Source organism: Molothrus aeneus, chromosome 2 (genome assembly GCF_037042795.1).
Source record: "Molothrus aeneus isolate 106 chromosome 2, BPBGC_Maene_1.0, whole genome shotgun sequence".
NCBI classification, from domain to species: domain Eukaryota; kingdom Metazoa; phylum Chordata; class Aves; order Passeriformes; family Icteridae; genus Molothrus; species Molothrus aeneus.
In genome coordinates this window covers 28,043,060-28,068,183 of record NC_089647.1, presented here as the reverse complement: position 1 = coordinate 28,068,183, position 25,124 = coordinate 28,043,060, and the positions used below count along the sequence as shown (strand labels likewise).

General features: G+C 45.5%; 1 protein-coding gene across 1 annotated transcript in view; it reads right to left on the bottom strand.

Moving 5' to 3' along the window:
- EPHA1 (EPH receptor A1) overlaps positions 1-24,469 on the bottom strand; it is a 33,988-nt gene extending 9,519 nt beyond the window's left edge. Inside the window, exons 1-6 of the mRNA XM_066572203.1 lie at positions 24,367-24,469; positions 21,184-21,251; positions 9,275-9,550; positions 7,230-7,620; positions 2,433-2,588; positions 1,181-1,513 (exon numbers count right to left, since the gene is read on the bottom strand). Coding sequence (XP_066428300.1) covers positions 1,181-1,513; positions 2,433-2,588; positions 7,230-7,620; positions 9,275-9,550; positions 21,184-21,251; positions 24,367-24,433 — 1,291 coding nt within the window. The 5' untranslated portion in view covers positions 24,434-24,469. The remainder of the gene's footprint in view (positions 1-1,180; positions 1,514-2,432; positions 2,589-7,229; positions 7,621-9,274; positions 9,551-21,183; positions 21,252-24,366) is intronic.
- Positions 24,470-25,124: the final 655 nt, after the last annotated feature.

Sequence of the window (25,124 nt, the reverse complement as noted above, 5' to 3'; positions counted from 1 at the left end):
ACATGAGGGGGAAATACAAACAAAATGCAAACTATATCCTCTCTCTACCAGAAAGAAGCTCTGGTTATACCATGCAACTGGAACTGAGTCTCATTGCCACTGTCATTTTTCTCTTGTGTGGCGAAAGGGAAAGGAGGTCTCTGGTTGCAATTAATTGCTTTCTGTGCATAGTGTGCTTCTGCCCAAACAGTGGAAGCATAACTGTGTTTGGCCCTCAAAACAAAATCCATGTTCCAAGAAATTACATTTATTCCAGGACTGCACTGAAAGTGTCCAATTTGAAATAAAAAATGTTAGGATTTTATGCTCCTACAGCAGCAGTAGCACAGCTCTCCTATGTAATGATTTATGAATGCAGCTGCATTGCATAAGGGTACAGTGAAACTCAATGCTCAAAATCTCTCAGCTGACTGCAAATGCATGCTGTTCATGAATAAAAAGATAATTCTCAAGAGCCTGCAAGGACTGAGGAGTTAAGCCTGGTTCTCTCCTTGTCCTTCATCATCATCAGGAAGTGATGAGGCAAGCCAAAAGTAGCTCTGCTTTTCTAGCTTAGAGTTGTGCTGCCCCCGCATAGCATCAGGAAGAAAAGTCATATTTTGTTACTAAATTAGAACCCAGGGAATGCACCAAGGGCTGTTGAGCGCTGTGATGTCACCTTTCTATAATCACATTTCATGGTGCTCTGGAAAGTATTTACAGGACAGCCAAACTAGCCAGATTGAAGCTAACCTACAGAAACGTGTCAAGATTTAACATCCTTATCCCTCCATGCTTTCAAAACCTTTTCTTTTCCAGTTACACCACGGTTTCTGTTGTGTTTGGTGTTTTGCAATATCTGAGTCATGGGAAATATTTCATGACACAGCCCTCATTCTTCCTGTCACACAGGTAATAATACTTAGGCTGTGTGACAGGGAGGGCTTCATCCTCCTCACCTCTGTTAAGTTCTTGGTGGATTCATAGCTCTTGATGGATAACGATTACTGCTACATTGATTTGCAAGGAATATGACTAAAGGACTTTACATGTCAGAGGCAGAGGTACTTTAGAACCCTTATCATACCATACCAACACATGTGTCAGGCAGAAGGAGAAGATGGAGAAAGCTTAAATATTCACAGAGATTCCTCTTCCTTTTCATGATGAACAGGAAGAAATTCTCTCTGCTTCTGCTAACCTGCATGTCCAACTGAGACCCAGACAGCTGGAGCAGTTCTCTGTGGAGCAGGTCCCATTCCTGAGACACCATTATGGGCTTCCACAGTGAATGTGTAATTGGTGTAAGCTTCTAGGCCATCCACGTCCACTGCAGGTTTCGTGAGACCAGAGGCACTGGGGGAGAACACCACGGCAGCCTCACAGGGCTCACAGGACAGGAAATGGCAGCGCTGGCAGAAGACTGTGTAAGTCAGGTCCTTCCTCCCACCGTGGTCACTGGGCGGCTGCCACCACAGACTCAGCTGGGTGCCAAGCAGGGAGAAGCTGACATTGCGAGGAGCCGAGGGTGGGCCTACAGGGAGCACAGAAGGAAGTGTTAGATCCAGCTGTTGGTGCCCAAAGTTCTGCGACAGCTTCCCATCTGCAGATGCATTTCAAATGGAGCCCTCTCTCCACCCCAGCCTCTCCCTCTCTCATCTCTCATCCCCATTTTCCAACCTTTTGTTTTCTCCCCCATATCATTGTTCATGGAATCATAGAATGGTTTGGGTTGGATGAAACCTTAAAGATCTTCTAGTTCCAACCCTCCCACCATGGGCAGGGACACTTTTCACTAGATCAGGCTCCTCCAAGCCCCATCCAACCTGGCCATGAACTCTTCCAGGGATAGGGCACCCACAACCTGTTCCAGCATCTTATCACCCTCTTCATAAAAAATTTCTTCCATGTGTCTCATCTAAATCTACCCTCTTTCAGTTTAAAACCTCAGTTTACCCTCTTTCACTACAGGCCTTGGTATAAAAACCCTTTCTTCATCTTCCTTGCAGGCCCCACTAAGTATTGAAAGGCCACAAGATGATGTCCCCAAAGCTTTCTCTTCTCAGGCTGAACAACCCCAACTCTCTCAACCTTTCCTCATTAGAGAGGTGTTCCATCCCTACAATCATTTTTAGGGTCCTCCTCTGGACCTGATCCAATAGGTCCCAGTGTCTCTTGTACTGGGTGCCCCAGTGCTGGATGTAGCCCTCCAGATGAGGTCTCATGAGAGCAGAGTGGAGGAAGAGAATCCCCTCCCTCACCCTGCTGGCCACATGCTTTTGATGCAGTCCAAGATACACTTGGCTTTCTGGGCTACAAGCTCATGCTGCCAACTCATGCCCAATCTTTCACCCAGCAGTACCCCCAAATTCCTCTCTGTGGTGCTGCTCTCAGTAAGTTCACCCCCCAGGCTGTTTGGATATTGTTCTTTCTTTCTGTGTGCAACTACTCACGGGTACAAGCAATGTTCTGGCCCTCTGAAGGTGCTCGGTAGAAGCCTGCATTGCAGGGACAAGATGTGGCCCCTGACTCGTTGGACAAGCTGTTGGGGGGACACTTCAGGCAGCGTTTAGCATCCAGGGAGTGCCGGTAGAACCCTCGCTGGCAGGCTGTGGAAGGACAAACATAAGCCAACATAACATAACCAATAAACCCAGATCAACAAAGCTTCTTGAACGCTCCTTTATCTGCCTCCATTTTTTAGTTCACAGAAATATTTAGGTTGGAAGGAGCACCTCGACACCTGGCAGTCACCTAGATCAATCATCTCAGGGCAGACAGAGAGAAGATGCGAACTCAAGGTAGCATCAGTACTACGACAGGACTTGCAGACTGAAGAAGAGGGATCTAATCTTCAAAGAGGCTGCATGAATACAGAATCCAGTCAACCTCAGAATCTTCCTCCAGTGTAAACCCAGACTGGTCCCCACCTTGTCCTTCAAGCTTTCCACGCCATAAATAAGAACCATAAATAGTAGCTACAAATCCTTGTACTCCTCAGAGTCTTCTTGCTGACTCCATATGAGGTAGCCAGTAGGCTTTTTGGCAGAAGCATCTTTGCTGGTTTCAAGTGTTGTACCAGAGCATCACCTGGCAGGGCCCTGGGGAATATATAGGAAGCTATCAGTTCAACTCACAGCATCGAGTGAAACTGGCTATGGAGCCAATACAGACTGCAAGAGAATAGGTGTCACAGCTTTCTACTTCCAGTCCTACAAAAAGGAGCAGCCAGACTCTCTCAGTATAACATCTGACCACCTGTTTTTGATGTGTTACTATTAGTTCAATGCACAGAAGCACTGGTCAGTTTACCAGTTGTCTCAAGGTCAATGCTTCACCTCTATAGTTGTATAGCAAGGAGGTGAAAATCAGTGACAGAACTTAAGGCAACCTGTGAATTTAATGGTTTGCCAGCCTGCGCTAAATGAATCAAAAGTTCTTTAGCTAAAGAAACAACCAACCTATTGCTAATCAGATGGTTGAGAAATGCATACACTAATTTTCTGCCAGAGCTACCACTTTGCATTTAACTTGCACATTGAGGGAATGACCCTTTTTATATTGCACTATAAAAGCAACAATATCCTGTGTAATCCTCAGGAGATCCCAATGGAGAAAACCATCTGTTCAGCAGCTTCACACAAATGGCTTACAAAAAAAACCAACCCAGCCATGCCTACTATGTGACAAAGAGGAACATCTGAGGTACCTTGAAAACTTTCCACTAACACAGGCCAAACAAGACAACTCATCATTACTCTGCAGAAGAGACACTTGAAGAGCCCAGAAAAAAGAAATAATCACAAGTAGGAGATACCAGCACCTTCTGATTCTGGGAAATGACAGAACCACTCAGGAAAATCTATCATTCTGAGATACAATGATGCAACTATGTGATTAATGATAGCAAAGGCCATTGAAAATAATTACAAGGCTCGAGTATTGATTGTCACAGCCCAAAGAGATTCCATTTATACTCCAGATCAAATCATCCCTTTGAGAAACAGGCAGTAAAAGTTACTTTGATCTTCAGGCTGCTCACAACTGAGAGCACTTCTACATGCTGGACTGAAGATGAAAGTTTTGAGGCCTCCTGCCACTTTGCTCCAGCATAAGATTTGAGAGTTCCTGACATTGGATCAGTTTGGGCCAGGAGAGCTTTGACATGAAAAACAAAGGAAGCACACGGCCACATTCTTGTATAACACAGAGGTTCTGATATTGCCTGTATAATACTAGCTGCCACAGATATGACACAATATAGATACACTCTTATCAGGCTGAGACCATCTGCAAGTAAATGATAGAAATTTGGGGTTGGGAACCTTTGCAAGAATCATGGAATCAATTAGGCTGGAAAAGATCTCTGACATCATCGACTCCAAGCTGTGACTGAACACTGCCATGTCAACTAGACCATAGCAGTAAGTGCCACACTCAGTCTCTCTTCTTAACTACAGGGATGGTGACTCCACCACCTTCATGGGCAGCCCATTCCAATGTCTAATCACCCCTCCTGTGAAGAAATTCTTCCTGATGTCCAACCTAAACCAGCTAAAGACTATGTCCTCTTGTCTTGTCACTACTTGCCTGGGAGGAGACTGATCCCTGCCTGGCTACACCCTCCTTTCAGGTGTTTGTAAAGAGGGATAAGGTGTCCCCTGAGCCTCCGTGCTCAACACCCCCAGCTCTTCCAGCCACTCCTCATAAGACTTGTGCTCCAGAACAGGTAACTCCGACCCCAGAAGTGCCTCTGCTCCTCCAGCTCTGAGCGCCACTCCAGCCCGCCGCCCACACCTGCTGTGCCACCGGCGGTGCGGAGCCTCTCCAAGCAGGAGGTGCCCTGCAGGGAGCCCACAGCCTGGCAGAGAGGCGCTTTGCAGGGAGCCCACAGCCTGGCAGAGAGGCCGCAGCGGCACGGGGTGCTCGGCTCGAAGGGACACATTCAGGAGGCGAGGGCAGCAGCGGGGACACGAGCTGGCGGCGGCCGGCAGGGGGCGGGAGCGGCCCGCGGAGCCCGGCCCGGCCCCGCCCCGGGGCGGCGCGGAGCGGCCCCGGCCCCGGCCCGGCGCTGGGGCCGGCGGTGCGGAGGGGCCTGCCGGTGCTCCCGGCTGCCCCCGCCCTGCCCTGGGGGTGCGGAGGTGGAGGGGCGGCTGCCCGCGGCCCTCCCGGGGGCAGGGGAGGCGGGCGCACAGCCAGCAGCCTCGGCCCCCGCCCAGCCCCGCTAGCCCCCGGTTTGCCCGGGCCTTGGGCACCCGCTCCGGGCTGCACGATGGGAAAAACGAGTCTGGGAAAGGGCCTGCTCACCAAGCACCAGAGGGCAGAGAGGATGGCTGGGGCACTTCCTTCATTCCTTATTTCTTCATTCCTTATTCCTGCAGGTGCCCCTCGTGAGCTGCCAGCCAGGCCGGGAAGGCTGCAGGCACCAGAGCGGGGCTGGCGGGGAGCTCGGCTCACCTGCCGCCCTGCAGAGCCCAGCAAGGAGCCAGAGCACAGGCCGCGGCACAGCAAATTACACAGTTGAGGAAGTTAATCACGAGCTCTGCATTTATGGGCAGCAAAGTCTGAATGCTTTGGGGCAGGCACAGCTTTTCTGGGACTGTGGGGTGGCTGAGCCATTCTGAATCCAGCAGAGCTTTATACAGCAGGGAATTCACTGAGAGATTGAGGGGACCTGATCCTCTGGCTGTCTGTTGTCTCCTGTCCTGTAACAGAGGTCAGGTTCTTTTCCCTGTTAAAAGGTAAAGGTGCAGCTTTCCCTTTTTTTTGCTCCCTATTCCAGGCAAAACTCAGAATCAAAATGACAGTGCCAGGTCTTCCATCCTGTCACACTTTACATGTCTGAAGAAGTCCTCCTCTGTTCTGAGGACAAAGTAAAATCTGTGATTTCAGTCTTTATCCTGAGCTGGATTACTCCCAGTCCATTGCACAGACTGGTCTTTTCTGCTGAGGGAGCAGATCCTAAGATATCCCCCCCTGCATTCACCTTCTCCCCTGATGCTCCAATAAGACACTATTCTGGTTGTGAAGTACCTCTCCCTACTCCTGCTAGGTTCTCCCCTCTTCCCTTCCTCTCCTGGGAGACCTCCCCAGTCCTTACTAATCCTGCAAAACATACTTCTGGCTGCAGCTGTACTTGGGCGGAGTGGGATGAAAGCACAGATGTAGAATGAACCTGTGCTGCGATAGCAGTCGAGGCTTGTCCAGACATGACAGCTTCCCTGCCCCTTCCCAGAGGAGTGCTCTCAGGAGGGCGGGGAGAGCTCTGTAGCACCTAAGTGGAAAAACTGGCTGGGCTGTGCGAGGAGAGGGGATTGCTGGAGGAGGCCAAGGATCTTGTGCTTCAACCTTCTCCAGCTCCCCAAGCAAAATGAGCAGCAAGCAGTGCTGCTTCATAGAGACACCAGCTCCCTGTAGCAGAGCAAAGCAGAGACACGGGGCACCTGCTGAATCTGAGAGCACTGCATGGATCCCTATGGCCTTAGCCTTGTGCCACACAGCTTTGGCAACAAGAGCAGAGATCTGCTGTCTTTAACCTCTCTCCCTGCAGTAATACATATCCCCCAAAACAACACACATGTCAAACTAAGTTGCCTTAAGAAGCTGAATCTTGTCCCCTCTGCAGCCAAGGCAGAGCCCTGCACTTCTTACTCCAACAAACCTTGCTTGCTGTGACTCCAGCACCCTGGTGACTCTTTTGCTTACTAATTGCTCTTCTTCAGAAGAGCAGGCACCACACTATTGCGCAATATGCTTTACAAGGTTTCCCATGGCAGAAGAGCCATCCCAGTCCAAGAAGAACGAGGGACAGAGGAGAAACCTGTCCCCTCTGCCTCTCAGCTTTCTAGTCACGGGACACATACCCCGCTCTGTGTGTCTGACCCATCTGCCCTGAGAGAACAAGGCTGCTGTTCAAGGGTTGAGAACCAGTTGTTGAGTGAGTCAGTGTCAATCACATAGTTACAGCTCGCAGAAACTAGCTCCAGAGCTGAAAGGTCCTGGATGAAGCCCAAGAGGGAGTGGAGAGGTGTGTGCAGGTCTTACACCTGACACATGAGGAGAAAAATCCCAACTGAAAAAGAGAAGCTAAGGAGAAGGAAAGGAGAAGGAAAGATATAAGATACAGAGGGTAGGCAAGAGACAGGTAGACCACACTAACTCTCCTGATCCCACTTTCTGCTTACAGATACTCTGATCTCTAGCTCTCTGGAACCTCTCCCATGGCCTACAGCTAGTGTCTGCATACTCACCTACGCAGCTCCCATCGACTTCCTCAAACCCCACAGCACAAAGGCATCGGCCCACTGGTACCAGCCACTCCCCGTCAGTGCTGCAGTGCATCCTGGGGGGAGAGCCCACTTCTTCACCTGCGTCCTCCACGCAGACCCCAGGCACTTCTGTCAGCCCCTCTGACCCTGCCAGCGTCTCTGGAAAGCGGGCCAGGCCCCGCACCGCCTCCGGGCAAGTCTTGTAATACACTCGGACAGACACCATGGCTACACAAGCCCCAGAGTTCTGGAAAGCCAGGTAGAAGCCCCGGCGAGAGAGCTTCCCAATGGGGCACACTTCTGTGTTCAGCTGCATGGCCCCCGACTCGATGTCTCTGCTTGTGAAACTCCGATCTGCTGCCACAGTGTTGAGCTACGTGAAAAAGAGAAAGACAACAGCTTTACCATCTGAACAGGCCACAGCAGCTGAGATACCTGTTCCTCTCAGGCCTTTTTTATACTAAGGCCTTTTAGAGGCTGTCTAGTCAACTACTTCTAATGCCACTGCACTGCATGCTTTCTTTGCACTTGAAAGATGTGTTAAAAATGGGGTGGGCATATTTTCCTGCCTCTGTACTTTCCATCTATCATCTCCTTTAACTGCTTTGTAGTCATTCACTGGTCTTCTACAGTACCCTGTGTTCCAAGTCTCTGATTTCAGAGGTCTTCAGGAACTGCCCCTTTTCTGTCATAAAAATTTTGTTTGCAAATTGCATGCAGTAAATCCACAACACCACTCAAGAGCTGTACTTTGAAACCGACCAGGGAATTACAGCCACTTGTTTTTAGGCTGTAGTTGCTGCAGTTCAGATAATCTACTGTAAGGTGCTCCTTGTGCAGCACTCAACATATTTCAGCACTGTAGGTACTTGGGTGAAAAATGCTCCCATGCTTTTACATTCCCACTGCCTTTGCAAACAAAGGGTAATAGTGAATGAGTGAGTGAGGGTATTTTCCATGCTTGAGCAAATGGGAAAGGCCTCTGTGACACCCTGTGACTTGGAAGAGCTGGACTGCAAGTGGGGTAGCCTTTCTTCTTGGTGGGAGAGCCTAATAACTGATCCTCTCCTCCGCAGGCCCCTTCCCATTATACAACACCACCCACTCCTTGTAGCTGGATTGGAGATGAAAGGCTCTGTAGAGCAGCTGCATTTGGCAGGGATCATAAGGCATGTTTAGGAGTTGTGGAGGTATCGCACAAATTCATGTTGTAGGCTGCAGGGGAGGTGGAGGAGCACTGGGGAGGGAGGGGAATCAGTTACCAGAGTTCTGCTCTGCCTGTGGTGGCCTTTACTACTCTTTGTTTCCATCACATCCCATTTAAACTGCAAAGAAAAGGCATCAAATAATTCAGGTCTGTGGCTTCTATTAGAACAGAATTGAGAAGAGCTTAGAGAATTTACTCTGAAAAAAAAAGCAAAGTTTCTCTATTCTGCAATTCCAGTGTTTCCATGGCAAGAGAGCACAATGTTGAAGAAAACAGCAGGTAAAATACAGCAGTGCTAAATACCTTCACACCAGGGAGAACTTCACTGTAGCAAGCCATCACCTCCAGTGATGAAACAAGACCCTATACCTCATGGCAATCAGAGTAAATAATCAGGACCACTGAGACCTGAACTGGATTCTGTTCTCTGCTTGGTCTAATCTTGTTTTATTCTGTAAAGCAAGCAAAATTCCTTTGGTCTCTGCTTTACTATTTCTAAAAATTAGTGTAACCATCCAGCCCTGTCACAACCCTTTAGAATCCTTACCTACATGGTGTCTGGTTAAATAAGAGGTTACACAGAACACAGGTCTGATGTCATTTGAAACCTCCTATGCCTCCTGTGGCAAAGACTGCTCTGAGCACCACAGAGGGCACCGGGGGTAAAGTTTACTCTAAGGACAACACTATCCATGCCCTTCCCCACATGCTGGTTCTCCTGGCCTGTCCCAGCCAGCAAGACACACCTAGCTTAAGCTGAAAGATATGACAAGTTTAAGCTGAAAGATATGACTCAGTTTTCACCCCCAGCAATACAGACCTTGGTGAACAGTGGGCGGCGAAACTGGATCCCAACATCTTGTTCAGACTCCATGTAATAGAGATTGAAGGTCTCTTTGCAGGTCACCACTTCACCTTTGAAGCTCTTGCAGTCCCTTACAGTAAACTTTAGCTCCACATAAACGCGGGAGGCTGCCTCACCCCGATAAATCCAGTTGGTGCGAAGCCAGTGATCGGTGTCACCCTCGGAAAGCACACTGCAGTCCTGGTACATGTAGATTGGGGTACCATTTATCATCTGCTGCACTTCACTCCACTGCTCCCAGGGGAGAAGAAAGCACATACTGTTAGACAGGTGTGGGAAATAAGTTTCACTTCAAATATGACAAAAATCTTGCCTAAAAATCAGTTCTTACACAGGGTTCGGGGCTCAAAGCCTTACCAGCCTAAAAGTCTCTTACACTCAGCAAGAGCTGCATCTGGTCTAGAGCCCCTTGGCTGCCTAAACTCTGTACATAAGGAGCAAAGAGGATCCTGCAATTAGAATCTGACTTACACAGACCTTTTTACATCCCTTTCATCCTACCTTGGTTCCAGTTTACTTCTTTCATGCACTGCCTCATCTTGGAGACTGAGAAAAAGACCCACTACTTCCATGTGTTGGCCACTTCTCTCTGCCACAGTTTACATCCAGGGTGTACAGTAGGACCTACCAGACCAGTACTATTATCTGCCCCTGGAAATAATGCACAGCATTTGGGACTAAGAGAAAAGATGGCCTGGCATAATGGAAAGGTAAATTGCAGAAAGACTGTTCTAGAGCAAGCACTCATTAACTTGGAGTTCATGCTTCTTTAAGTGGGATATTTTGCAAAACCTAATTTAACTATTAAAACTCAGTTGCTTTTCCTGACTTCATATTGCATTAAGGTTCTGCATCTTCCCCAAGCAAATAATGGCCGAGAGGAGGACACGGGCCCAGCTGGTTATATGACCTTACTAATACTATTTGCATGAATCTAATAAAGTTTGATACTGATTTTAACATATGCTTTTGCCAAATTTTAGGTGTCTCTAGTTTTTCTTTCCTTACCACAGGTCAGATACAAAATGCAAAGAACATTCTCTTTTGAGTAATTCACATATGAGAACTGAAAAATTGGAAAGCAAGGTCTTCCACAGGGAAAATAACTTACATCCTTTTTCCTCCAATGCTAAGACTGCCTTTCTCATTATGCTTTAAACGTTTAATCAAATTAAATTGAAACAAGTGCCCACATAAGTACTGGCACAAGTTTAAGCATCTTGGTTTTAAATCACACCCCAAGTTAAGATGCAATTTAAACAAGGCCTCAGTCTCTGAGTTACTCCAGACCTGTCAAATCTCATGGGCTGAGCATGAGATTCACACATTTCTTCAGCACCACCACCTCCTGTGCTCACAGCACAACAGCTTTTCTCCCTACAGACCAGGTCACTCTGCTAGTGGAATACAAGAGATGGACCCACAGAGTGCCAAAGAGGCTCTGCTTTTATGCCATGACTTAGAATATACTCCTACACAGCCCCACTCTGAAAAGTATTGGAGAGCCTTCTCCAAACTAGCAAGTCCTGCTGATAACAAAAGCTCCTATCTGCATGATTTCAGCCTTTTACCTAAGTGCATACTAGCAGTCTCCTCCCAAGAAGTTCTGGGGATGGTATCTATGTGTCCCTTCTTGTTCCCTTTTTTCTCCACATAATTAATCCCCAGTGTTACCCCACCCTCTTAATCTGATCCAGCTGGCGTAGACCTGCAGCACACAGGATTTACACTTATTTCACTCACTGGAGGTCAAAGGATTTATGATAGCAAAACAAAGAAAGAGACGATGGATCAATCACAATTGATCAAGCAGAAGGGACAATCACTTAATGACCTCTTGCAGTCTTTAACTGAAAACCTTCCAGAAAATGTTACAGAACTGAATTTACAATGCATCCTGAAATAGAAGAAAAGAAGTTAGGAAGGAGAATAAGAGCAAACTGGCTTTCATATACTGCCAAAGTTAGGACTGGCTTTTAGAAGCATTTTTCAATGTGCGTCTGCCTGGGGAAAGCATAATTGCATTTGGAGGCTGAGAGTTAGACTACTTTCCATTAGCAGTTTATCCCAAGGCAGTACCACAGACAAGTGTCACCAGAAAGTGGTTTTTGCATGTCTCACTGAAAGCTGTTGTGGTGCCTGTCAAGAAAATACATTTTCAAAACTTACATGGTACAGGATCAAAGTTTTATTTTCAGTGGTGGCAACTCCAGCAACAACAACAAAAAAATTCCTTTAAACTATACTGCTGGAAAAAAAATCCAACTGCTAACTCCTGTATTTCTTAGCGCAGCTCAGCCCAGCTTCTTCCAGACTCAGTTCTTCAGGGCAAAGATGCTTGGCACTGACAATTGCACAGTTTCATATGCAGTGTGGTGCAAAGAAATAACAAGGGAGTCAGACATGTTTTTTCTAGACTCTACTGCTGATGGGTAAAGGAAGTAAAATGAGGATATTATTTATGCTAACAATACAGAACTATTGTTAAATATGCTTCTGACTTCTTTTCATTATTCAGTGAAGCTTTTAAATTCAAAGTAGTAGAGGAAAACTGTTACATACAACATTTAATGAAAGGGTGATGAGACCAGAAGTTGCCAGGCAACTGTCTCCCATCCTCAAAGAATCTGCTGCAAAATCAAAATGTATGCCTCTGACTTTTAATGTAATGTTCTTAATAAACATGTGTGGTAAAGTCTGGCTCAATCAATATTAATTACTTGACTCTGCAGTTTGTCTGCTAATGACATTGAATCAACCTCCTTTGATAATATAACTTTTTACCCACTTCATTCCAGACACTGTTGCCTTACTCCAGTTGACCATAGAATAGGTAACATTCTTCTAGAAGTGGAGAACAGTGTTAGTCAGACTTCCTTATTTTAGCAGTGAGTGAATTTGTGGTTTTTTGATGTGAGAGAAAACTTTCTCATGAGATTCAGAATCATAGAAAGATTTAGGCTAGAAAGGACCCTTGAAAATCATCTAGTCCAATTCCCTGCTCCAAGCAAGTTAAAGAATTCTTGAAGTCTTTGGTGTAACCAAAGACTTGAAGTCTTTGCATGTTATTCTTTAAAATGTCTTTTAAACTCTCTTATTTTTTAAGTTAGAGTGTAAACTGTCCTTAAACTAGTCTTCAAACTCTTAAAATCTTTCAGAATTCTTTAAAAGTCACTAAGAAAACAAATGCCAATGCATTCAGGAGAGTGCATAGGTTAGTAGCTTGGCTTCCTAAGAAGTCTAAGTACATAGCCATTGAATTTGAGAACAAATGGGTTTCCTGTGCTTCTCAGAAACCCATATACTAACACAGGCACCTACTTCCAGAGGTTTGTTCTTGAAAATCTTGGTGTGGTGGTGTAATACAGAGCAAAATTATTCCAGCACAGCAATTAGAGTCAAGTGAAAAACAACCTCAAAGCAAAGGTACTATGTCAGTAACCTCAAAACACTGCAAGTTCAGAAAAAAGAAAAGCAACTTTCCTCTTATTGGTTTGATTCCATATAAAGAAAGTTGTCTTTATAAAGGCCATTCAGAATGACTTCAATGTCAACCTGAAAGGGCACCAATAGATATTTGTAGTAAACAGTATTGGTTTGGTCTGCCATGTGAGTAAAAATCCAAAGATAAGATAAAGTATGTGCCTTTTAATATCTGCCTTTATTGACTCTGAAATGATTATACAGTTTGAAGATCTGGAGCCTATGAAATACTTACTCTGCTTTTTCTGTATAATAAGCCTTCTCTAGATTAGGTTTGTGTCAAGGATCCTATCTAGGACAAGCAGTGATTCCTTCATCACAGGAAGAGTACCTGTGGGCTACTCTTCCTAGGATTTACCATCAGGTATAAGAGACAGTTTGCACACCTTGGAGCCATTGTCTCAGGCTTTGCAGGCATCAATGAACTGGTCTCTTTTGGTTTTAGCCTTTTTTAGTAGGGAAAAAAAGGAAGGAAACAAGCTTTTAACATTGACAAGTACAAATTTCATCCCTGCTAATGGAGAGGTAGGCTACCAGTGGCAGAGGCAGCAGACTGTGACAGTATTGCAAATTGTAGGCTGAGACTGGAGTCATAAGAGCTTGTGACTCGCAGTAAGAATACTGTCTCGATCTCCAGCTTGCCAGGGACTTGCCTTGTCTCCTTTCAAAAAAGAGCCTGCCTGCCTGCTATGACCTCTATCTCATTTGCTTTCACATTACCTCAGCACAGTGACTTCCAATCTGTGGTCTGCAGCCCCCCAAGGAAAGGCACAGTGATACTTTTAAGAGACTTACAGAAGCAAAAGCTAGGCAAGGCTAGCCAGTAGGCTTAAAGTTACTAAACTAAGATGCATGTCTCCACTGGAAAAGTTAATAAGAATTCCTACTGGAAAAGTCAAAGAGTTCATATGCTGAAATCTAATGACTTGTTTAACTTTGGGTTAGAAAATTTCACGAAGACGAAAAGACCAGCTATGTTAATAAAGCCAGCTACAGTGTACCCGTGCATAGTAAGTGTGTCTCAATCTCATTTAATTTTCAAGAGAATTGAGAGGCCATTAAATCTCTTCCTGAAGAAAAATTGCAAGGCCCCAAAACAGCAACCTTTTTCAGCAACAATACATCACTGGTGTGGCAAGCCTAAAACCACCTAGGAAAACATGTGCCGCGGAACACTCTTTATCCCCTTTCCCTGGCTGCAATCTTGCCTGTGGAGTGTCTTGATTTTTGTATAGTATAGCATTTGCATGCTACCATGACCAAATAACCTTCCTGGAACAGATTCAGCATTGAAGGTAATTACAGCTGTGCTACAATCATAGTGTAGTTTCCTCAGAGGAAAGCTGGTGACAAGAGAGGCACCTTGCTGGCACCTGTTTTAATACATGAAGATCTTCTCTTCAGTTGAAATACATCTGACAAAAATTTGTCAGGAGGCAAGCCAGACCAGCCAACCAAAAATAGCATCACCACAGTGGTGTATTCTAGAATTGGAGCTTCTATGACCCTTTACTGAAAGTTTCTCAATAGTCTTTGAAGTTCTTTTGCTGGTGTGGAAGACAATTTAGATGACGATGATGAAAGAAGCGTGGTGACATCTAGACACTTCATGAGTCCTGTAACTTTAAATCTGAGAACAGCTGAGGCTGCTCTTATTTCTTTGATCATTTGGCTATGGTCAGGCAATTTTAATTTCATCACATCATCACGGAGCCTTTGACACAACTGAACACAGAAGAGATGTTTGCTTATCTACAGTATCTTTATGGGTGGGATGATACATTTTTTCCCCACAATGATCCATTGGTTATTTTCAGGGAGGAGTAACTCCATTATGTAATTACTCGTTCTTTAGGGCACTAGCACACAGGTCTCCATCCCACCCATGTCCTTTCTATTTAACTGGTACTCATGCTCTTAAGGGAAGATAAGGTGTTCATGTGGGACACCGAGCGCCAGTGCATCGATTACAGAACCTGTTTATCAAACCCAGGTTCTGCTGTCTGCTCATTCTCTGAACTGCCTGACCACATTAAGGTCTTGCATGAAAACAGTTCTGGTCATAACAGATGGTGCTAGATGAGTGATAATGATACTCTAGTCCAACATTTCACCTAGCTGGTTTGGAACACTTCTTTCTACTACCACTCACTAACAGTACCAATAACTACAAAAAGGACAGGAGTGAAAAATCAGATTGTGCATCTTAAGAGTTCAGAATTCATGGCTAAAACCACATTACCAATAAAGCAAATGTTAGCTCTTGTGTTATTTTTGCATTACATTGCATAGGATCCATTGTAAATGGAAGAGATTTTTTTTCATTTTTTCAAGATTAAGGGCTTTATATTGTGAGCTGTGGTTTTGTATGGTGTGTCAAGTGTACTTCTAGTATTTACAGAGAAGCTGGAAATTAGTCTGATGGTGATGGGCAATACTTGCTCTGTTTGTATAAGTTCCTTTAAAGATGGATCAGGTGGAATCCCACACAGGGATGGGGTAATTATGCCTTGACGATGATGATCAAACCTGCCTGGAGAAAAGAAGCTGCAGGAGATGGCAGCCTGAAAGTCATGTGAGGAGTTGGCAATATTCAGGTCAAACAAAGAGAAGCCAGAAACTAGGCCTTGGAAACAATGGAAATAACCTTTTGAGAAATAAATAATGGGAATATTTTTCTGCAGATCTGCCTCTGAGATAGTGAGAATCATAGTTCAAAGCATAGGTTCATCCTTCGAGGACACAACAGGCAACAAAAGATGTAAAGCTTTTTCTTTCTAATTGCTTGCCTGCAAACTCACCAGTATTTTAGTTGGTATTATAATAGAAGTTGTTTTGTCTGGGTTTTCTGTTTGTTTGGTTGGTTGGGTTTTAATATTATTATTATTTTAAATAGCCTGTTAGTCTTCTTGGAGGACCATGCAATAGGCAGGTTAATCTCCAAGCTCCAGCTGACTTGTGCTGCTTTTGTGTTGACATGAGGAAGTTCAGTGAACTTTGTCCACTCATTCAACAGCTATAAAAGAGTGAAGCAGCTTTCTGAAGCTGCCAGGCAACAGGGCTGTCACCACCCCAGTGCCTGAGCAGCGGTGGTGATGAATGTCGTGGCTGTACAGCATCTTCAGCTCACAATGTGCTCTTTTCTGCCCTTCAGGTCACAACACTGAGTGCACTGGCCAAGACTGTTACTTGGGTCTCTGGCAGTGACTCCTTCCTAGGCTGCCTAGTTGGTGGCTCAACTGGCCTTCCCTACAGCTATTAATTTACACTTCACTTGTTCTCATCTCACTGGTTTGTATTCCCTTCTTCTCATGCTTCTGAGTAAAGCATATCTGGATATGCATAACAATTTTTTCCTCCTCTCCCATATTGACACAAAATAATTAATTTTCAATTAACAGGATATCAATAACAAAAATTTCTCCACCAGTCCACAGATCAACAGCAGCAGGTCATGTCAGGATACAACCCTGAAGCCAGAGCTGTTCCCATTTCCAGGTAGTTGTTGACTTTATTAAACATATTTCCCTTATTTCTAAACAGAGCCTGTTCACTCAGGGGAGCTAATCCCCTATGCCTGATACTTAACTGAGAGCAGTGAGGTGTGCACTGCTACTGTACTCCAGCTTCAGAGGTGATGGCACTCATCTGAGTTAGCTCCTAAAGGACATGCATGAACAACGTTGTGGGAAGAAGTGTACAGAACAGCTTTTCTGATGGCTGTTTTTCACACCACCTTTGGATGCTACAAGAAGCTGACTGGCTGAGACTCTTCCAAGTAAGACTATCTGAGTAAGAGATCATCAAGTCTGACTAAGTGATCACTGAGTCTGACTCAGTGAACTGCCCAGGTTTAACGAGATAGGAGTGCTGTGCTGGAATTGCTTGCAGGTTGAAGGCTGTGTGCCCCATAGCACCATTTCCTTCGTGACCAGGACTACCTGTCTGACCAAGAAGTGGTGGAACTGAAAGCAGCCATCAGCTGATACTGAAATCTGGGACCGCTGAGTCTGGTGGAACACAACCTCACCTTGCTAGAACCTGAAGGCATGCAAATGTTATGGTGTGGTCAGTGATATAGAAGTTGCTGACAGGTCACAGGTACTTGATCTAGTCTATTACCTAAAATTTTATCAGCGTAGAATTTGAACTATGCCTGGACTTTAATAGGACAACAATAGCATTAAAAAAAAAAAAAAAAGAAAAAAGAACTGATTTTTTTGGCTTAATCAAATTGTATTCACATAGCTTTGGCAGTTGCTATGGTCATAATTAAACTTTCCATGGAACATGAGGTACAGAACTCAGAACTCTTTTTCCTGAACAAGAATCACATAATTCCCAATGTTTTCAAGTGGTTTTGGAGCCCCAATAGTTGTAGTTAATGGCTATTCATTGATAGCCTTTGGTATACTAATGCAAGTTAGGCCACTGGCGTTACTGTCCTTAATCTTGTTTGAAAGTAGACTTTGGGAAAGCTGAGCAGATCAAGGGCTGTGCACACTGGGAAACTGGTAGAAAGCTTGAAACTGATAGCAATGATTTGAAGTATGTGTGGAAGCAAGCAAGAGTATGGAATAGGCAGGAAAATAATTATGTCCTCCTCCTCACTGTGAATAAAAGACTGAGAACAATAGCAGCCTGGAAAGGAGACTAAGAAAGTCATTGGGAAGCTTTAATAATGCTATGATCCAAGCAGGAATATAAGTTGGGAAAAATAGGCTCCACAAAGCAGCTACCAGCTGAGAACTGAGCCTTGCCAAACTTTTTAATATGTAATAAATATGGCACAATTTGGCAGCAGTGGAGTTCATGTGATTCCTGAAATAACATACATCCAAGTTAAAAATGAAGTCCCCCTGAAAAAGGACCCTTTTACAAGCAAAGACTGGTGAAAGCACATCTCCCAAGAAAATGTAGTAGCTAAAAAAAATGAAGTGTGTTTAATTTACAATTCATTCAACAATATAGAGAGAGAAAGTCATATTGAGAAGCCCAGTGTGCAGCATTCTCCAGCACAAATAGCTTGGAACTTAAGTAGTCACACATACTTATGGGAGTGTGACTGGATTATGCAAATACTATTCACATACACAAAAATTGGAAATTGTGGATAAAAGGAAAATTTCAAGATAGGCCCACAAGCTGGGAGTGAGGTAATCACAGCTTAAAGACAAATATTGGATCGCTCAGTATGTTGTATTGTAGCTGTATATAAACTGATACAGGAAATCTATAGGAATAGATAGTACATAAAATCATGACAAATAATCAAAACATAAAATCATGAGGACCTTTTGTGCCTCGGCTAAAAATTTAAACTCAGAATTCTTATGAACAAACAATTCTAAATTATCACAAAAACGCAAAGATTTAGGTGGGAAAGGACCTTTGGTTCTCTACTCCAATCCCCTGCTCAGAACAAGGCTGACTTCAAAGCCAGGCTGGGGTGGCTTAGGGCCTTGTCTGTTAAAAGCAAAATGCAAGAGGAAAGCATAATTCCTTATCACAATCTGTTCACAGCTGATGCAATTATCTTTGAAAGCAAATTAGGGATTAATAACTTTTTATAATGTCATTTTGCAAACTGCCAAGAAGCAGTGCCACTATGCCTGATAAGTGAATTTGTTCATGATTGGATTTGAGAGGTCCTTTTTGAAGTTTCAGTGGTATCTGAAACCAGTTCAGGTAGCTAGGCTATTTGTGCAGCATGAGGAGTCTTTAAGAAATGTGAGAGTAAGCAAATCCTGTACTCCTGCCACCTTCAAAGTGGCCATCATTGGCTCTCTTATGTATGTTAAAAGGTGGAAATCTTCCACTAGTACTGTAACACACCTCTCTATGCCCACCTGGTGTTGCTGTGGCAGAACTTCAAAGCCAAAAAAGAATTATCAAGGAATATGTTAGAGGAGGGGAGTGGTGGGTGGGTAAGGTAGATAAAAGGGGGTTGTAGGAACTACGGTGTGCTCTTTAAAAGCCTAGTTTCCAATAGTAGCCTAAAGTGAATGAAGCCCTTTCTAAATAGCTACTACAAAGCAAGCTAGTACAAACCTTTTAGCAAACAAAACTCTACAGACCCTTTACTCAAAGTACAGAGACTTTCACTCAAAGACTACCCTTAAGCTTAGGCAAGATGCTGGCTAATGTGGTGCAGAAGTTCTGAAGTACGGAAGCGCAGCCCAAAACTGAGTGGTGTTCTCAGGCTGAGCCCGTGTGTTAATGGGAGCATTGTCTGCCCTGGATACAGCCATGGTCTGACCATGGAACAACCACACCTGGCAAGCCACTTCATCCTCTGTCATTGGCTACAAGTGAGGAGAAAACAAAGGTGTAGTTTTGCCTCCACAGACTTAGCCAGCCTCTTCTGAGCTATGCCTCGGGGGCCTTGTCCATATAAAGCATGAAAATTCCCCACAGCAAATTCCTCCTCTGTGCGATAAGTATATTGACACAAATCCAGCTCACTGATGGGAGATCTCCGGCATCTGAGGTTAGCTACAAGTAGCAGTGTTACATGAAGTACACCCTTCAGCTCTGTGTGCAACACAGCTCAGACATTTCCAGCCTGTTACTAATCAACCTAGTCAGATTATTCAGTACTAATCTTGGCCCTTTTTTGTCAAAAAATGTTCTGAATTCATTTCCGTTCTTTTTTGAACATACTTAATTCTTCGTTTTGAAGGAATGGTTTCAGAAACACCTGTTCAAAGCTCTCACTACAAGAGAATCAGCCATTGTTCCCTTTTTGCTTGTGGCAATTTGTCGGACTTCCACCTAACAGTTATTGGGAAATTATGTAATTAGACAAATCTCCTCAAAAGACTTGCTTATGAGAAGTCAATGGATCTATTCTTCATCCTCTGTTGTTTTATCAGCCATCCATATCCTGATCTGTTAGTTTTGATTTCTCTCAGGCCATGTTCCCCTTAATTCCAACAATTCTCAGTAACAATTTCATTGTGAATATACATATTTTAAAAAGTATGTAGCACAAGCAGAAGGATGTGCCAACTCTGAACTTCCTGTGCAACACTCAGATGTTCTGTAATAAAGGTTTTATTTTCTATCAGATTTTGGTTTCAGAACACAACTTTCAGTTGTTTTGTTCAATCTGTTCAAGAAGCAAACTTCTTCCTGAACATGCCTGGAGCCTAGAACACAGACAGCTGATGAGACAACAAAGGGAACAATGAGCAAAACATGATCTACATGTATGTCTCACTAGGGCACCTGTTTTGAGCAGGGTATAATAATACTACTAATAATAACCAAAACAGCTTTTCTAATGAAGCAAATGCAGCTATGCCAGTACAGGAGAACCTCACTGTCTGCCTCTACTTCACCCAGCAATGCTGCTGGGAAGGAGGAGGAGGCTGGGGTGGATTTAAACCAGGCAGAGCACATTACAGAGGAAAGTCACGGAAATGAGTTAGGAACAGGCTCTACCCAGGTCTGCTTTAGAGCAGGAAGGGTGAAGACTCTCCATTGGAAAGCTTGGGACTTGCTACAAACACAAGAGCACGGATGAAGAACTGAAACTGCGTATCAACATATGTGCTAACTACCAGAGCATAGTCCCTAAATTCCCTTTTCTTTATGCCTTCCTTCCACCACTCCCGCAGCACCGCTGCTACAGAGGAAGCACCTTCACTGATGTAGGTTGTGACCTCAGAGAGACTGCCCAACTATGCTTCATACAAAATAGCTGTACTAGCACAAAAATAGCTGAGAGTTCAGCTCTTTTTTGTGGTCCATTGTTGCAGTGGTTTCAGGAGTACGTTTTGAAGCACTTCCATCAACTCAATTTTACAGTCACAAAACAAAGGGAAATTCTCATTGTCACCTGTGTGGACCAAACACCACAGCTCGGTGTAAAGTCCGAGAATCTTGCAGCCCACCCATGCAGGCAGATTACTGCCCTGTGAGTTAACAGTTATTTCTTCAGCCAGCTGCTGAATTAAAAAACCTATAATGTGTTTCTAATTTCTTGAGAGACTGAGACAGAAATACTTTTGTTCTGCCTATTTTCCTGGGGAAAAAAGAGACATTGGATTTATGTGCAGCATGACAGAATGAAAAACTGGGGGATGATTTGATTTTTTTTCATTTTTCTTCATTGCTTTATTACTTCATGAAAGCAGTATATTTCAAGGTTATGTTTAATCATACTGGAAGTCAATAGGCATCAGTCCTTAAAAAGCTGGCTAGGGGTGAGGCTGCACAGGTGAAGGGCGAGAGACTTATAAAGCCTAAAATGTCCAGGAGGGGGTGGGGCCTCAGAAGCTCAGTTTCCAGAGGTAGGTTGAAATTTCAACACGGATTATATTTTTCCATCATTTAGTACTGCCAGTGGCTCCCCTTCCTTGAATGTGGGTACTCACCCCTACTTCCGGAGGGTCGGGAAGCCAGCCCAGTTCACCCTGTGCAGTGCTTGTGTCAAGTAGATCCACTGAAAACCAGAAGAGAGGGAAAAGATAAATCGGTGACCCAACTCATATAGCCCACAGAATGGTTTCATCCTTGTTTTGTCAAAGAAGGTAAAGCCTGCATTTCCTTTCTCAACCCCCCCATCCTTTGAAACCTTTCACGTTCAAAAAGCATGACTAGAGGAGGGAAGGAAACATACGAGACAGGGCAGTTAGTCGGGAGTTAAAAGTTTTTACTAATATATGAGACCCCCTCCTATAAACATCCAAAAACCTCAACCCTGACAAATTTTATCACTTCCTAAAACTGTCCCAAAAAGGAAGAAGAAGGCTGAAGCCTATTCAAATGGGTACCCGGCATTAGCAGCTGAACACATATCTTTCCTTGAAATAGGAAGGCAGCAAACTAAACGGCTGAAGAGGAAGGCAATCAAATAAATTACCAACACAAAAGATCAATCAGTGTCGCCTCGAGGGACTATTCAGTACTTGAAACACAGGGGGAAAGTACAGAGGCAGTGTGAAGTTGTAGAAGGGACTTTCCATTGTCACGGTACCCAAAAGCCCGGAGATGCACCACTTGTGCAAATTGATGAGCCTCCTACTTCTAACTCAGACTGTCCACCAGCTGACGATGGCCTGGAAATCGTTTAACCCTCTCCCAACCTTCCGATTTTTTTGGCCGGGACATCAAGAGAGAGTAATGGCTCCGGCCATAGCATGGCCACTTCCTGCGGAATTGCACGGCTGCTTTAAGCCTCGCTCCTGGAGTCGTGTGACAAAGGAGAAAATCATTGGTATGTTCATTTTTAGCCCTCAAAGGAATTTGAAAATGCGATCACAGTTTGGCCTAAAGTCTTGATCTGAAGACACGTTTAAAAATGTGTCACTTTGTAGGCAAACATTGAGAAAGCAGAGGAGTTAGCATAAGACACACTGTGGGATGTGCAGCTTCGTGTCTGCCTTTGGGTCTGCCGGTGCTGCCAGAACAGACTACTGGCTTCTGTGCACCTATCGAAGTCCCAGCTTGGGAACATAGGAAACAGGAAAAATTCTGTGGATTCCCTTTTAGATTCTTGTGGGTGTATTCAGAGGGGTCGTTTCTGAACATCTCAGGAAAGAATCTGGGGGTGAAAGGTAGGAGTGAGGAGGTTTTAAAATGGCATTTAAATAACCAGGTTTCCTCCCCCTCATCTGACTGTTTTACAAATACTCCCTGCCAACTATAAGTAATAGTGTAAAGTGCAGATCAGCAAGAGTCCCGTGGAATGAGGAAGCAGGCTGTGGGCCCAGAATGAGAGATAAGAGGGATTGCGCTGCTGTTCTCACCTCTGAAACACTCTTTCAGGATTGGGAGAAGGGAAAAGCAGGAATCCAGGTTTTGCAAGTTCCAAGTGCTCACAGTATGGTCATATGGCAAAACCTTCCTAGCCACAGACTCCCTGTCCAGACAAGGCTCCTCATTCACTTCCCCCCTACTCTCAATCTCTTTATTTGAGATAATATTCTTCTGTGGTTAGCTCCAAAAGCTCAGAGGGTGAGGTAGCCTGTCTTGCCAGAACCATCACCCAGATAACATCTATGCCATCCCATCCTCTTCAGGACTGAAGCAGCAATGTGGAAGTGAGAGGGGCTGCATGGCAAGCTCTAGCAGAGCAAGGGGAAAGGAACTTGGAAGTGGCCAGGACAGGAACCTGGCAGAGCCCTTGTGCCATGCTCTGCACTGCCAGCAATGGCAGCTCCTTCAGCTGCTGAGTGCCCACTGGAGGGACAAAGCCCATCGCCAAGAAGTACTTCTCAAAGTGAATCCCACAACAGGGATTCTCCTCGGAAAGGATGATGGAGTCAGTAAGACTACAGAAGCAGAGGAATAAAGTCCTCGGGGACTACTAACTCTCTGCTCCACAGCTTTGCTGCCAGGAGCCTCAAATGGCTGTCCAGCCACAGGGGAGGAGGAGGTGTCCCCAAAAAGAAGAAAGGCTTCAGATAAGAGAGGACGCCTGGAAAATGAGCTGTTTCCCTGACAGACAAGTTAAGGGAGAGTGGATCACAGACACAGCCCAAATGAGATGGCTGAGATAGGGGAGAAGCAGGCAGATAGGTCCCTGACTGTTACTGCCAACTACTGGTCACACGCTTCTGGAAACCGAAGCCTGCGCGGTGCCACCCGGTGTTGCTTCTCACCCAGGCTGGCCTTCTCCACTACATCTGCCAGCTGCATCCATCGCGTAGCTGGATCCTTAGTGAAAACGTGTTTGTCAAGGACCCTTTAAAAGATCACTGAGCACTCACAGAATCAGAGCTGAGCCCATGGCTGAAGCGCCAGTTATGACAAAGTCCCCTCAATCCAGAGCCTAGAGAAGTGAAGGAGGACTGTCCTTGGGATGGAAAGTCCCCAACACCTCTTGCTGTACAAACCAGAAGTCCCTAATCAGGAACTGACTGCAGGAGGAGGTAGGAAACAGAGCCGAAACACTTCCCTCACCTCTCTATTAAAAGTTACCATTCTCCCACATTTTATAACCACTGTGCAACTACCAAGATGGAAGGAAAAAAAAATCACTACATTTAATAAAAGGGAGTGAGTGGTACAGGGAAGGGAAACATGGAAGCCTAAAGAGGTGGAAGAGGAAATTTTAAAGCCCAGCTCCATCTTTCAGCAGTAGGGTAGATAAAAGACTCTGATAAAATGACTGTCCGCTTGCTCATAAGGGTTAACTCCTAGGAGGGCTTCCTGAGGAAACTGCGGGGGTGTTGCCAGAGGAGGGGAGAAACTTTCTGAGTTTGTGTTTAAACTTGTTATCTGCAAGGCCCTTGTTTGAGGGGAACAGGGGCAGAATTCTCTTGGATCACTGGATATGCCGAGGCATTTGTGTTTCAAATAGGAGGAGGTGAAGGAGGACGAGAACATAACCTGGGCTCGTTCACTGAGCCACCGAGATTCGGATGGCATTTGCCAGGCCGTGGTCCCCCCACACGCGGCTGCCCTTCCCTGACCCCCCAGTCCCTCGGATGTGTTCCCGGAGCCCCAGACGCGTGGGCCATGTCCCGTTCCCTGCCCCTTAGCGAGGTCGCTCTCGCTGCGCGCCCCAGCCCAGCCCTCCAGGCAGCGGGACCGACGGCGGGTCCCACGCTTACCTTCTTTGCCGTGCGCCTCGGGAGGAAGGAGAGCCCAGAGGAGAAGGAGCCCGAGGGAGGGCTCCATGCCGCCGCTGCAGGTGCTCAGCCCCAGGCTGGCCGGAGAGGGGGCCCGGCTCGCAGCCCCCTCCGGCTCCGGCCTCCGTGCCCGGGCAGCTGCGGGCAGCGCATGGGCCTCTCCCGCAGCCTCCCGAGCGCGGCGCGCACGTTGCACAAGCGCCCGCCTGGCCCACGGTGGTGATGAAAGATCAAGGCGAGTGGGTGGAGAAGCCTTACTGCCTTTACCTGTTCTAAGGGGCTGGTCACAGACTTCCCATCTGGCAGGCAAATAAACCCACCTTAAAGGCAGCCACCTCTTTTCTGGGAGCCTCCCTCCACCTTTGCTCCACTCCCGTAAGAGGCTCCCGATTGCCACCTCCTGGGCGGCCCTCGCCATCCTTCCCGGTCCCGACGGCCCCGGCAATGGCTTTAAGTTGAAATTTTAGGAAGAAATTCTTCAGGGTGGTGCAGTACTGGAACAGGTTGCCCTGGGAGGTTGTTGCTATTCCACCCCTGGAAGTGTTCAAGGCCGGGTTGGATGGGACCCTGGAGCAATCTGGTCTAGTGGAAGGTCTAGTTCCAACCCCCATGGCAGAGCAGTTGGAAATAGATGATCTTCCAGGTCTCTTCCAAGCCAAGCCATTCTGTGATTCTGTGATCTGTGATAATGAGGCTAAAACCACTGAGCCATCCTCACTTAATATGTTTAAGAAATCCAT